We start from the raw sequence: 16,070 nt of genomic DNA on the forward strand, positions 1-16,070 counted from the left end.
TAAGCTTCACCTTACTCAAAAATCTTTGTCTTATGAAATAAGTCATATTTCCCTTTTTACCAAGAGAAGGGATTTGGACGAAACCATTTGCTCTAATTATGTTATAATATTCTTCATCAAATTTGATGCAAAAGCTCAAAATCAATATTAGTCATACCACACTGAGCTCTTTATTAACCAGAAATACGTGATATAAGTTTTTAAACCATATACATTCAGATTCAATAGGCAGATGGTAGCTACTGAAAATTCCCCAAACCGGCACAAGTTAAATTTAAACACAAGTTGATGGTTCACACATTTGGGTAAGGGACTTGGATAAACTGAAACTGAATTTGATGACATTTACAAATATTTGTACTGTTTTCTTGGATGGTTGCTTGATTCTGATGTGGTGGGATTTTTTCCCCTTCTCTCTTCTTCCAGGTCTTTCCCAGGGAAGCTACTGCATTAAGCAACCAGCAGGAGATGAACTAACAGACTTGAATCTCTAGACCAGCTCCTTCATTGATTTACAGGCTCAGGTTACAGAACAGAAAAAGCTGTGACCCCCACGTATTGTGAATCATGAGAATAGTCTGTATGTGTGAGGCCACAGAAAACAGAATATCCCTTTTGCTTCTCATTGGACTTTTATTCAGGACCAACACTTTTCAAAGGGTATTCCAGAAAACACTAATCTCATAGAAAAGGCCACATGGTCAGGACATTTTGGGCAATAATAATGCTTGCAGAATTTTTTTAATGGAAGTAATCTCATTTTGGTTCATCTTATTTAAGAATGTTAGAAGATTTTATATAAAATCCAGACTTCTGGTTCTCTAGAAAAACTGAAGACATGACAATGCAGTGAACATATCCTCACACAGACATAATTTCTTGCAGCTTCCCATTAGTCAGGGAACGAGCTCTCCATTAGTCAAGGACCAACCAACATGCCTGGATTCTGGAAGCCTTTTACTTGGCTCCCCTTGTTTCAGTCTTTCTTGAAGACACACAGTGTCTTTTGGCATATTAAAGGCTCTGAGAATCCCTCAGTAAATATTTCTATTTATTTTGTTGAAAAAAATTTCCCCAATATATTGGATTATAAATGCTTCTTCCTCCACATCTTGAGATGTACTGTTCTAGATAATTCTTTGGGTTTATGATTTCAGTTTTCACTCCAAAACTTACAGATGAAAATCAATTTCTAATATATCACTTGGTACATGGTTATGGACCATAAAATTCAAGGAATTCTGATTTGTTGGTATGAATTTTATGCTACCTTCTGGAAAAAATTTGTGAAAGTATTTAGGAAGCTCAGATTTTGCAATGAGGATTCTATTTCCATTTTGGGATGCTTTTATAGGCATTCAAGATGCAGAACAAATCCTCCTGGTTAGAGTGTTTATATATTCAATCAGACTTCAAGGTATATTGCTAGAGATGAAGGAGCCTCTGGATTTTACCCAAAATTTAACTTAAAAATTCCACACTAGGAGACCCGCTGTGTTGCTGATCTAGTAACAGCCCTTAATAACATGTATTCTGGAGAAAAGACTTTGGAGAAAAAAAATACACTTGCAATATGATAGGGTAAGTAACAGGAATTTATAGTACTATTACGCTCTACCAGGTAAACTAGAATTTAAGTAGATATTTCCTTCTTATAAGTATCAGCTGAGTAACTCAAAAAAAGAAGATGGGGGGCTTCCCTGGTGGCGCAGTGGTTGAGAGTCCACCTGCCGATGCAGGGGACACGGGTTCGTACCCCGGTCCGGGAAGATCCCACATGCCGCGGAGTGGCTGGGCCCATGAGTCACGGCCGCTGAGCCTGCGTGTCCGGAGCCTGTGCTCCGCAACGGGAGAGGCCACAACAGTGAGAGGCCTGCGTACCACAAAAAAAAAAAAAAAGAAAAAAAAAAAAAAGAAGATGGACACAATTGATCTTTTGGGGGGTGAGCCCAATATGTATCATCCAAGTGATCACTATAGAAGCCCAATAATAGGGTTTGACAGTTCATCCTGCTGGCTGAGAACATTGAACTTATAGTAATGAATTTCTAGTTTTCAAACTATTAGAGTTGGAAATATTGGTTATGATGGCAGCAATGATGTCATGTAAAAAATTCTGGTGGACTATGTGTCACTAAGCGGGTGTTCTCTGGATTTGGCTAAAGCAGACTGAGGAAAAGTAAATGGCAAATGAAGAGGACAAGTAGATTTAGAAAGCAGTTATTTACCACTTTAATAGGGCTGTCCAACATTTGGTCACAAGGGTCATTCTGAAACCTAATTTCTTTAATGGTCTTCCCATCTCACCAGAATAGATCTGAATACTCTTGGAAAAAGCAAATCAAACATAGAAAGATGTGCTGTGATAAGACTTGTTGCTACAGCACTATGTAATTAATGATGTCAGACTTTGGATTTAATCAGAGGACATTTCTTCAGTCTAGGACAGCTATACAAAGCCTTAAGACATTGTATTTACAGAACTTAATACAGGGATCCATATTTTTTTTTTTTTTTTTTTTTTTTTTTTGGCGGTACGCGGGCCTCTCACTGTTGTGGCCTCTCCCGTTGCGGAGCACAGGCTCTGGATGCGCAGGCTCAGCGGCCATGGCTCACGGGCCCAGCCGCTCCGCGGCATATGGGATCCTCCCAGACCGGGGCACGAACCCGTATCCCCTGCATCAGCAGGCGGACTCTCAACCACTGCGCCACCAGGGAGGCCCGAGGGATCCATATTTAACCATCACTCTGCCAGAGTCTTAATAGCATGGTGGACCAGCTCCCTCAAGAATCCTCATTTTTCTTATCTGTGGAAAAGCTAAAAATATTTTCCTGGAAGAGGTTAGAACGGTTATTATATACCAGTTGAATATAAAGTATGGTTATGTAAGCCAAGCTTGCATGCTAATATTGCACAGGGTAGAAAACAATAAAACAGGACGATGTGCTTCCTTGGGCCATCTAGTAGAAAGAGAAGGAAGCTTTTCACTCAGTATCGTTCTGATCTCTCAGATTCCAGGAGTCCACCTGTAGCTGGAATTCCAGTGTGAGTGCCATGCCGACCTCTCAAAAGGGCACGTGATTTCCTTGCCGATAGAAAAAGAAATGACAACAAAAACAAAACATCCAAAACTCAAAGAGGTACACCAGCCGCCTCAAACTGTGGTACAGTTCATTTTTTGAAGAGAATATATAATATTTCAAAATATTATATATATACATATATTTCAAATGGTACAAAGTAACTATAGATCCAAATTAGAAGACAGTTGATCTTTCTTTGTGATCCCAAAAATGTGCATTGAGAAAACCCGTTTTTTCCTTAACCCACTTTCCATGGTGTTGCCCAAAACTCCGGGTCTTCTCACTCTAGGAGACTTCGTGACACACAGTAAAAGCACTGTGATTATCTGGTAATCAGTCAAAGTGCAAATAAGAAATCCATTTGGCTTCTAATGTATAAGATGTTTTAAATTCTTAAAATGTATTTTCCACAGAGTAGGTTTTCCTTTATTACTATAACAAATGCTTCCGTTAGGTTCTTGGGTGAATCTGAAACCAAAGAAAGAAAGAAAGAAATTTCAGGAAGAAAACAAAACGAAGGCACTAAGAAAGGTGATTAGGCAGAAAAAAAGGACACCTTGAATCTTTAGGATGTTGCTTCTTTCAAGTGAACTAAAGTAAAAAATGTTCAAGTCTAGAGCAGTAGTTCTCAAATGGTGATCAAAGCTTATGGACAGGCCACTGTATTTTTTTTTATCAATTCATTATATTAATTTTGCCACAATTGAGGAGACAGACTCTTGGAGCAATGCCTATCCAGGACTGGGTTCGTGGGCATGCAATTTAGTTGCAGGGAGCCCTTTGTCGAAAAGGGCCCCTCACTTGGTTTAATGACCAGCAGTTGCCATCTTGAAATTATTAGTAATTTTTGAACAAGGGCCCCTGTGTTCTCATTTTGCACTGGGTTCTTCCTGCACATTACGTAGTCATTCCTATGTCTGTCTGATGAGAATTTCATGAGTAGGAAATTCCATGGCCTTCTCATGTTGGTCTCTTGTAAGATGCAAAGGGGTGGCATGAGGTGAACTCATTGCCAAGGTCAGATCACGTTTGTTGAGGAACGTAAGAGACCTTTGCAAGGTGAGAAACTGTTCCACTCAAACAATGACATGGTGTTCAAGGGCAATCAAGGGCATACTCCTATAACTATTGATGCCATGTAATCCATTCAAATATGGTCCCAAAGACTCTTATATTCAGAAGGATGCATGCACGAAGAATCACTGGTTTAGAGCATGAATGAATGATGGTTCTAATAGAGTTGAAGCGTTTTAGGACTTAAGGCATTTTTCTTCATCATCTCTTAATTTTTTATAGCTTACAAATTGAGTATTCTGAGGCCAGGAGTGAAGTCCATTTAAAGCTTTCAGGATTAGGTAGGAACAGTCATACACCACACACATTTGCATTCAAAAGTTGGTTGGACCAGGGGCTGAATGTATGAGAAGTCTTCACACATTTTTTTATTCTTCCATATAAATAACAGATCCTTCCAAACCTTGGTTTCCTACAGTCCAGTGGTGTTTATCACATTTTGTTTCACTGTCTTCTTTTTTACCGAAAGTAGGGAGAAAGTGACATTTCCAAAACTGAACTGGAATTGCCTTTCTTTTATCTGTACTGACCCTCCTCCTCCCCCATCCCACCAAACCTTAGGCCCTAGCCTCCACAGAAGACCAGGGGCCGTGTCATGTCCACCATCACATTCCCAAGACTTTAATTTTAGATAACAGAGGCTTAATATTATTTATTAAAGAAATGAATGGGCGCACTTGGATCCAGGGGCAATTGTGATAGCATAGTTTATTCTTTAAGAAGATGGTTTACTCTTCTTTCCTGCAATCTCTAAATACCCCCCCCTCTCTCCTCCCCCACCATCTCTCTCTCTCTTTTAAAGGCATTTCTCGCAAAATGAATGGACTAGAGATCAAGATGGTGAAGTCTCTCAGAACATTTCAGACCTGGTGGAATTTTGAGGGAAGAAGCTAGAATATGTCAAAACTGGTACCTTACCCTTCAGTAATATAAAAAAAAAATCAGGGTGATTAGAATGGGTGGAGATATGTAAAGTTAGAGTCGGCATTAGGAGGATGATCCCAGGGGCTGCGGACAAATGATTGTGGTGAATTGTGTTGGGCTAGTCACAGAGAACACCAAATCTGACAAGACGGCTCTTGTGGTTAGGTGTGTAATCTGAGGTCTGCAACTTACTCTTTTAGGAAATGAAACTTGACTCTACATTGTGCAGTAACTGTTGATTTCCTCTCTAGTGTGAAAGACATTGACATATTGGATTGAAGGAAATCCAAGGTTGCTTGATATTTCCCCAGGTATTAGATCAGATTATGTTCTGGTGTTTTAATCTGCTAATTTTCCTTCCCAAGTGACTTTGGTTTTCTCCTCATTTTATTCCCCTCCTCTTCCTGTCCCCAAACAACCAGTGTTCACCTTTTACCTAAAAATTATTACACCATCATCAAACAACTTATTTCTTCTCAGGGGAAGTCTAGCTTTCTAAATGAAGTCATTGTTCCTGAATACACAGGGTATTAGATTTGTTCCTGAATGCATGGAATATAGCCTCCCCACCTTTCAAACTTATGTTTTTGATATATCAGTTTAAAGAAAAGAGATAAACTAATAGGCATCTAAAACAATCAGAAAAAATTCTCTAGTCAATATTTAGGTAGGTTAGTCTTGCTACAAACTCCCAACAAAGCAATTTAATAAAACAACCGAAGCAATGATCAAGCAGGAACAGGGTTAAAATTTAGCCAAGAAACTTCACCCAAATGTACTAAGCTTCTCCCCAGAAGATACCTGTTACCAGTTTTATTGTACCCCAGGCTGGGTTTTTGGAACATGTCTCAAGCATGACTACTTTCTCTCTGTAGGGTGGCATTCAGGAAGCTTCCTCTTTCCCTATGATTTATTCTTCCGAATCTCCTGAAATGGAAGCCTTTGCTTAATTCTACTTATCTTTTCTCCTTTCTTCTAAGATTTATTGTCACCCAGATCCAATTTCCCCAAGGTTTTCCTTAAGATTGTGGCCTGTTACCCTGGCTAGTCCACATTCTGGGGTGTCTGGTTGTTTAAATGAAACACTGAATTTCTACTCTCCACCCTCCTTAAAAAATGAACATCATAAAAATGTAAATGAGACCACATTTTGAACCATCTTTTGTTTATCTACATTTCAAAGAATGATGAGAATTTTCGCTCAGGATGATTAATTTGGAAGTAACCCATATAATAGGGAGGTTTTAGAAAAAAACTATATAGGGAAAAAGAATGAAGTCCCAGGAATATTTCTTGCAAATTTCTTTACACTGAAGCTACTTTTAAAAAATAAGTGTGAAGGAAATTCCCAGTTGCCATTAGTAAGCTGGGTATGTTTCTTCAGTTTTTTGTTTTTGCCTTTTTCTGAGAGAAAGAACTCTTTGAATCAATCCTACACATAAGAACAAAAGAGGTGATTTTCTTTATTCTTCCTTTCACTTTAATAAGAATTTGAATTTTTTACCCTAAAATTACCTCTTAAAGAACAATGAAAACATATGATTCGTAATTAAAATACATCTGTGAATTAAACTGTTTTAAAAGTTAAACTGCTAGAGTCAACATTTGAAGTGTGTAGGCATATTTATACTCTGATGGGGAAAAATACACAGGGCATACTAGAAAAATTCATATAAAACCTATTTGTGGAGCATATGATCTAAGGACTGGTGTTGGCTATTTATACAGAATGGAGCTCCTGTATGTATCATCTGGACTTAATTGGTGTCTTTTGTATTGAAAAGTGCTTATTTCATTGTGAATTTCTTGTAAGGAAGGGAGGAGAAAATGTAAGTCAGTGTACTGTTTGGGTTTTCTTAACCCAAATTTCTTTAAAAAATTCAGCTTTTTCTAGTGTCTTCTTCTGCCTCTAAAGACAGTCTTGAGAATCCTTAGTTGACTTATGTGCCACGCACATGGCTGTAGAGGACTCTCTTATTTCCTTTCCTGAAATGGATGCACACATCAGAACAGGTACATCCTCTGCTTTTAACCTGTCTGTAAGGGTGACTTATTTCTCTTATACATTCAGCTGTGTGGACTGTGCTCAGCGCCCCCAGGGACGTAGTGAACACAGTGTGTACCAGCCTCTGTTACCATGATTGGATTCCACACCATACTTTGGTGATGCCGGAGAATGTCCAGGATGTATTACAACAGGCCTGATGGTTTTAAAATAGACTCTACAAAGGCCAAATCAAAAAAAGTGACGTGGGTCACAAATAAGTAGCACTAACAATTTCTGTGTTTTGTTCCTTTATTTTCTATCTGCCAAAGAGTCTCCTTGTTGGTATTCTTGGAATTTCACATATCTAAATCCTGAAATGTTTTGATTTGCATTATTGCTCTTTACGGACTTTCAAGTCTGAAGGTACTATTAAAACAGGGCTCACCATCAATAAAGAGTGATTGGTTATCATTTGGAATAGGAAATGGAGATGGGGCAGAGGATATGTCAGCAATGTGTTTACAACAATGGTGACTGGATTCCAATCATACTGGCCAAAATTCAGAGTAGCTTAAAACTAACTTGTGAGGGTATCTTCAAATTATTTGGTAAAGTCATCTTCAGGTAAAATGTAACCAAAGGGAGACCTGAAATCCATACTCTACCAACTAATTAAGATGATTTTTGGGGTAAGCATCAGGAGCTGGGCTCATTTTCAAATACTCTCTTCAGTAGGTGTCTCATTGAAATGAAATACGATAATCCAGGCAGAGCTTCTGAGAGCATACGATTTCATGTTAGCAAGCTAGGATGGTTCAGGCATCCCTCCTGGGTGCAAGCCAGGGAGGTATAGCCATTTACTGGCTAATGTGGTTAATACAGGCAACTAAATTTGACACACAGTGTCTCCACTTATTTGATATATATAAAAAAATTTTCTCATGGTGTTATGTTTTCTGCATCACAAAGATGCAAGAACCAATTTTATTTCGTGAAAAGACAATTCTGAGAAGAAAGACCAAGGTAAGACTCATAACACAGGGGCTGGAATCAGAGATGCCCTTTTAAATTTGGGTCACCCTTTTGGAAGTCTGCAAGTTCAACAAATTGGAATTTGTAGATGGTGAAGCTTGTTTTAAAAAATACCCAAAACTTAAAACACATACACACATAACAGGGCTGATATTCATGTGGTACATGTACATATCACCATACTGGCTCTTAAAATATTGATATACTTTTGTACTGGTCAATAAATCGTTACTGTCTTAAGTACCCTGACCAAACGCCCCATCAGAACTTCCAGACTTTCCTACGGACCAGTATCTATAGGGTCAACGGCTGGCCTAGCTGTCCTCTTCAACCTACTCCAGCATCATGACACCAATGCTGATGGGCTGGGTAGCCTCATACAGGTCGTTACATATTTTGAAGCCAACTCCTGATTTATCCGCACAAAGTAAGAAACGATTATTCACATCAGAGAATTCTTTCACCTCCCTAAAAGAGCATCAAACAATTCCTTTAAAGAACCTTTAGAAGATGGCTGCACTTAAATGCAGAACTGTTCAGGAAACCATCTGGATGAATTAGGCTAGACCCTTATTTTATTATCCATTCTGAGCACCATAGATATCAGATGCATAATCCAAATAACTGCCTCACTGCTCCTCTTTCCTTTGGCTGTGGCAACCTAGCTTTATTTATGACTCAGTAAGAGAAACACTAAACTGCTCAGTATGGAAAAGTCAAGTTCAATCTCTAACTTCTCTTTGATGGATGGACACTGATCTGAATGGTTAAGAATAGTTTCTGTTGGGGAAAAGGCTTCTTCCTCTCCTTTTCAAAGTTTCTCTGGGTGCTGTTTGTAAATACAACACAAAGGCAAGCAGTACAGTTCGTAACACGCATGAGACATTTGAAAAAAAATGAACTTACTCTTGTGGTCTTGATTTTATTGCCTGTAGCGCACATCCATCCGGAATTATCAGGGAGTGTCTTACACTCTTCTCCTTCTAGACAAGGTTCCATCTCACACCACCATTTCCCAATCACTATGGAGGCTGTGCAAAGACAGGAAACAAGTGTGTATGCAATTCATCCAAACAACCTGGGCACCAGGCTGAGTTCTTCTACAGATGTTAATGCTCTTTGAAACACATTAGGTCCTTTTTAACTTTTCATGATTGGCTAAGAATACTCTACTAAGAAGAATGAGATTTTAACTTAAACATCTTAAAATGCAAATATAATTATGCCATCTGGTTCCATCAAGCTACATTTTGTCCACAGTCTCCTTGTATGATGAAAACATACAGAATGGGGACATTTACTTTTTGGAGGAAATTTTGTGTTAAGTTTGTAGATCAAAGACCTGGTACTTTCTTCTCAGTGAAAGGGACAAAAGGGCTAACTGTTCTTCAGAATGACTAATTGAGCTATTGTTTTCAGAAAGGCCAGTTTATTCACCCAGCATTAGGGTTTATCTCCCACCCTACAGCCTTTGAGATATCAAAGGCTTACCAAAAAAGAAAAACTGAATTGACCAAAAGTATAAAAGAAAACCTGCAAAATTAAAAACAAGTCATAATAAATGAAACTATTTGTTCACAGTCAAAAGTATATTTGATATGAGCTGTGGTTTCCTTTCAATAGGTTTAAGGGGATATGAGTGGAACTTTTAAAACTTGACCCTCTGATAAAATAGCCCTATTTTTCAGGGTGATATTGAGGCTAACCACATTAGGAAGCTGGCAATGAATTTAGTGGATGGATTTATAGCACACTTTTTTGGATAATGAGATTTTATAAAACTGGAGACTAGATTCACTCAGTACAAATCAAGCAGCTCCACATCTTAATATCCTGAGTGAAAATTTTTTCTGCACGAGCATTGGTCATTTCTGAAGCTGCTCAAGGCATTAGTTTTTTTTTTTTTACAAATCCACCTGGGCATTTTCCTGCAAAATCCTTAAAATGTCTGTGAGTGTTTCTTCTGTGATACTTTCCAAATGGCTGTCTTTACGCTGGACTGAAACTCTAGGTCTTTATCTAAAAAAAAATTTGTCCCTTCCCAACCCCTCACATTTCCACCTTGTCTCCATCATGACGTTTAATTCTCACAACAACAAAGAACCCACATGACATTTCTTAATGTCAAAGAAGATTAATCTTAAACTGAAATGGAGTCCACGCCACAGGGAAGCAGGAGCACATTAAAATTCTCTATCCACCCAGCATTCACTAAAGGGATTAGATTGCTACCTTAGAAGCAGAACGGTTTAAATGTCTGGACATCTACCTGCATTTAGGTTTCCCCCTCTACACTTTTCTTATTTCAGACTTCCCCTCCTTTAGGATACAGTCTTCCTCAAACTTTCCTTTGAATAAAAATTATTCTGCAGGATTATATATGCAAAATCACGTCTACTCTATTATACAGTCAATTTAAGGATTTTTTTCAAGGGTAACTTTGCCTGTATGTGATGCACGCCTTATATATGGACCAGACCAAATCGCCGAAGATGCAACTACATTGGATAGGGCAAGCAGAGGAAGTAAAATCTTGCACATAGTTCTATCCTTATGCAGGACAATGTGATAATTTTGGTAAAACACAGACTAATAACAGAAAACACGAATCCTTCACAGGGTCCAAAATGATTATGAACGTTTTGAATGATTTTCTTTTTAACAACAGGTCTCAGCATCAGGGTATGGACTAGAAGCAGCAGCTGGTCAGGAGTCAAGAGGCCTTATTTGTGTGAATTAATGGGTGACAATACTAAATAGAGAAGCATATATTTTGACAGCAAGAAAAACATATGTGGCTTTGAAGGGGGAAAAAAAACAAACAAACGGCAAAGCTTCCAGTAACGTCAGATACAAGTCAGTGTTTAGCAGTGTTTATTGAGAGCCTTCAATCTGAGGCTCCCTGCATGCTAGAGCTCAGTCACAAACAGGCCAATCACAATTGCCATGCTTGTCCCCTTAAAGCCCACCTAATATTTCAATATTGCTTCCCTGCATCTCAACCATCACGAATGGACACTCTCTGACCTTAGCTCTGAGGGGAAACTGCCTTTCCCAGTGGTCTGTGATTTAGAATTTGTCCCTCTTTTTTCACAGGGGCACACAAATAATGAACCACCACTGGTAAGGTCACACATGCCTCTTTCTAAAGGACCCTGTTCCATCTTCTTTTCGCTGCTCTGCCCTCGCACAGCTGACTTACTTTGTTGCAAGCTAACAAAGCACTTTCTCCTCTTTCTCTCAAGCATTAATCTCTCCTAAATGAAAATGTAGACGGTAGGAAAAAGAATACATCTCAAAACCCAAGTATGACTTTTAATTCAAGTTTATAGAGACCACTGGCTTGGAGGGGAAGAGAAAAAGCTTTCTAAGAATAAAAATATCCCAGACCTGCCTACGGTCTCTAGAAACTCCTGTTACAGTTGCCTCTTCTAAATGGAGTTTGATGACTTGGCACTACTCTCTGGCTTATTAGAATCTAGTTCATTTTTCCAGGGTTGCTTTTCTAAAGATGCTATTAGACCTATTTTGTTTCTGCTTTGTGCATTCCACAGTCACCTTAATATATATTATTTTATGGCCTAGGTCAAACTATAGTCTCGCATCCTAGTTTTTTCATGAACTCATATTTCCCGCAATATCTTTAAAAAAGTTCACAAAGAAAGGATCTAAAAATTGCTTCCTCTTCTCCCAATTCGGAAGTTACTGAAAACCTTCTCATTATTGGACAAGGAGTGATCAATTAGATTTAATAAAATGAGCTAATATTAATGATATTTAGTTGTTTTTAAATATTTTTCTTACAGAGATAATTATAATGATAAAACCATAAATAAAAATAATTCTAAAATAGTCTGAATTATAGTGGACAGTTCAATAATAAAAATGATAACTGACATTTCTGAATGCTTCTTACGTGTCTCTGTGTTAAGTACTTTTAAATGTATTATCTCAGTCTTCAAAGCAACCCTATGAAGTAGATATTATTACGAACCCATTTTTTTTAGATAAAAAAACTACAGCCCATAACAGTTAAGTAACTTTCCCAAGCTTACACAGGTAGGAAGTTCGGAAATTAACGCAAGAATCCAGGCCTGCTTAACCACAAAATCCATGTTTTCCCTCACGATAGTGCTAACTAATTCTAGTTTTGTATTCAAAATTCATAGGTCTCCAAAAAAACATGCATTGCCTGCTGAGTGGATGAATGAATTCTCTCTGCTCTATTTTTTAAATTTTATCCTATTTTATTTATTTTATTATTTTTGGCTGCCTTAGCTCTTTGTTGCTGCGTGCAGGCTTTCTCTAGTTGTGCCGAGCCGGGGCTACTCTTCGTTGTGGTGCACGTGCTTCTCATTGCGGTGGCTTCTCTTGTTGCAGAGCACAGGCTCTAGGCCAGCGGGATTCAGTAGTTGTGGCACGTGGGCTCTAGAGCACAGGCTCAGTAGTTGTGGTGCACAGGCTTAGTTGCTCCATGGCATGTGGGATCCTCATGGACCAGGGTTCGAACCCATGTCCCCTGCGTTGGCAGGCGGACTCCCAACCACTGCACCACAAGGGAATCCCTGCTCTATTATTATTGGAAATAAATTTCATATCAACACAAACACTTGCATAAAACAAAAAAATTCAGTTTCTTGTAAAATTAACTTAAAAAATAATTTGGGCAAGGGACAGCTGATTACACTTGTTTCTTCTTAGTCTCAGCTACACATTGCTTGATCTCATTAGTTGTAGCATTTTAATAGAAATTCCCATTGGAACACTTTCTGAATACACGAGAAACTTATGAGGTAGATGCGTAACTGCTCTAAGAACTTTTATCACTTAGAAGAACTGAATTAATTAAATATCAGCTGCAAAACCTAACTCTGTCTTATCTGTGGTGATTATGAAAAAGGGTCTTAAAAGTCCCTTTTAACGCTGGGGTTCTGGGATTCTCTCTATGAGTGTGCCATGTTCAGAAAAATATCTGATCTTCAACTTTTTCAAGAATGTTCATCTTTCCTTGAGATATTCTTAAAATCACTAAGGGCACTTTAATCATGAGTCTTTTTTATTTTATTTTTTTAACATCTTTATTGGAGTATAATTGCTTTACAATGGTATGTTAGTTTCTGCCTTATAACAAAGTGAATCAGTTATACATATACATCTGTTCCCATATCTCTTCCCTCTTGCGTCTCCCTCCCTCCCACCCTCCCTATCCCACCCCTCTAGGTGGTGACAAAGCACCTAGCTGATCTTCCTGTGCTATGTGGCTGCTTCCCACTAGCTATCTATTTTACATTTGGTAGTGTATATATATCCATGCCACTCTCTCACTTTGTCACAGCTTACCCTTCCCCCTCCCCATATCCTCAAGTCCATTCTCTAGTAGGTCTGTGTCTTTATTCCCGTCTTGCCCCTAGGTTCTTCATGATTTTTTTTTTTCCTTAGATTCCATATATATGTGTTAGCATACGGTATTTGTTTTTCTCTTTCTGACTTACTTCATTCTGTATGACAGACTCTAGGTCCATCCATCTCACTACAAATAACTCAATTTTGTTTCTTTTATGGATGAGTAATATTCCATCGTATATATGTGCCACTTCTTCTTTATCCATTCACCTGTTGATGGACACTTAGGTTGCTTCCATGTCCTGGCTATTGTAAATAGAGCTGCAATGAACATTGTGGTACATGACTCTTTTTGAACTATGGTTTTCTCAGGGTATATGCCCAGTAGTGGGATTGCTGGGTCATATGGTAGTTCTATTTTTAGTTTTTTAAGGCACCTCTATACTGTTCTCCATAGTGGCTGATAAAAACCCTGCAGAAAGTGGGCATAGAGGGAACTTTACTCAACATAATAAAGGCCATATATGACAGACCCACAGCCAACATCATCCTCAATGGTGAAAAACTGAAACCATTTCCACTAAGATCAGGAAGAAGACAAGGTTGCCCACTCTCACCACTATTATTCAACATAGTTTTGGAAGGTTTAGCCACAGCAATCAGAGAAGAAAAAGAAATAAAAGGAATCCAAATTGGAAAAGAAGAAGTAAAGCTGTCACTGTTTGAAGATGACATGATACTATACATAGAGAATCCTAAAGATGCTACCAGAAAACTACTAGAGCTAATCAATGAATTTGGTAAAGTAGCAGGATACAAAATTAATGCACAGAAATCTCTGGCAGTCCTATACACTAATGATAAAAAATCTGAAAGTGAAATTAAGAAAACACTCCCATTTACCATTGCAACAAAAAGAATAAAATATCTAGGAATAAACCTACCTAAGGAAACAAAAGACCTGTATGCAGAAAATTATAAGACACTGATGAAAGAAATTAAAGAGGATACAAATAGATGGAGAGATATACCATGTTCTTGGATTGGAAGAATCAACATTGTGAAAATGACTCTACCACCCAAAGCAATCTACAAATTTAATGCAATCCCTATCAAACTACCAATGGCATTTTTCACAGAACTAGAACAAAAAATTTCACAATTTGTATGGAAACACAAAAGACCCCAAATAGCCAAAGCAATCTTGAGAACGAAAAATGGAGCTGGAGGAATCAGGCTCCCTGACTTCAGACTATAGTACAAATCTAGAGTAATCAAGACAGTATGGTGCTGCCACAAAAACAGAAATATAGATCAATGGAACAGGATAGAAAGCCCAGAGATAAACCCACGCACATATGGTCACCTTATCTTTGATAAAGGAGGCAAGAATATACAGTGGAGAAAAGACAGCCTCTTCAATAAGTGGTGCTGGGAAAACTGGACAGGTACATGCAAAAGTATGAAATTAGAACACTCCCTAACACCATACACAAAAATAAACTCAAAATGGATTAAAGACCTAAATGTAAGGCCAGACACTATCAAATTCTTAGAGGAAAACATAGGCAGAACACTCTATGACATAAATCACAGCAAGATCCTTTTTGACCCACCTCCTAGAGAAATGGAAATAAAAACCAAAATAAACAAATGGGACCTAATGAAACTTCAAAGCTTTTGCACAGCAAAGGAAACCATAAACAAGACCAAAAGACAACCCTCAGAATGGGAGAAAATATTTGCAAATGAAGCAACTGACAAAGGATTAATCTCCAAAATCTACAAGCAGCTCATGCAGCTCAATATCAAAGAAACAAACAATCCAATCCCAAAATGGGCAGAAGACCTAAATAGACATTTCTCCAAAGAAGATATACAGATTGGCAACAAACACATGAAAGAATGCTCAACGTCATTAATCATTAGAGAAATGCAAATCAAAACTACAATGAGATATCATCTCACACTGGTCAGAATGGCCATCATCAATAAATCTAGAAACAATAAATGCTGAAGAGGGTGTGGAGAAAAGGCAACACTCTTGCACAGTTGGTGGGAATGTAAATTAATCATGAGTCTTGATTTCGCCCTTATACCAGGTCATATTGCTGTCAAGCAGAAGAGAGACTGTAGAAGGAGAGTCAATCCATCTTTCAGTGATAAATCATAAATGGAGCAGAAATCTTGTTTCTTTTTTTTTCTCCCCCCTTTGGTTGTTGCCGTTCACTTTGAGGAATTTTCCCATGGAAATAGAAAAAGATAAAATAAGCAATGGCTTAATAAACATAGAAATAAACATCATATTGTCTAAGAACTGCGGTCCCCTTTTTATCATTTCAGCAGATAACACCTGAGTTGCGGTTCGGCAAATGTTTATTGGGTACTTTGCACAGTCAAAGCACTACCTGATTTGCTGAGAGTGATAAAATAATGAACATGACATAGTCCCTTCCCTCAGAGCCTACAACTTAGTTCAGGGTTTCTCAATATAGGCACTATTGGCATTTTGGCATGAATTACGGTAAAGAGATAAAACGAACAAAAAGTGCTCCTCCAATAGTAAATACATTAATATACTGGAAGAGCAAATTCACAATGGGGAGTAGGAAAAGAGGAACTCAAT

General features: G+C 38.2%; 1 protein-coding gene across 1 annotated transcript in view; it reads right to left on the reverse strand.

Annotated features, from left to right (window-relative positions):
* Positions 1-3,534: 3,534 nt before the first annotated feature.
* TAFA1 (TAFA chemokine like family member 1) overlaps positions 3,535-16,070 on the reverse strand; it is a gene marked incomplete at both ends in the record, with an annotated part of 553,857 nt that continues 541,321 nt past the window's right edge. Inside the window, 2 exons of the mRNA XM_079712262.1 lie at positions 3,535-3,552; positions 9,008-9,132. Coding sequence (XP_079568388.1) covers positions 3,535-3,552; positions 9,008-9,132 — 143 coding nt within the window. The remainder of the gene's footprint in view (positions 3,553-9,007; positions 9,133-16,070) is intronic.

This window comes from Hyperoodon ampullatus, assembly GCF_949752795.1.
Source record: "Hyperoodon ampullatus genome assembly, chromosome: 10".
Taxonomy (NCBI): domain Eukaryota; kingdom Metazoa; phylum Chordata; class Mammalia; order Artiodactyla; family Ziphiidae; genus Hyperoodon; species Hyperoodon ampullatus.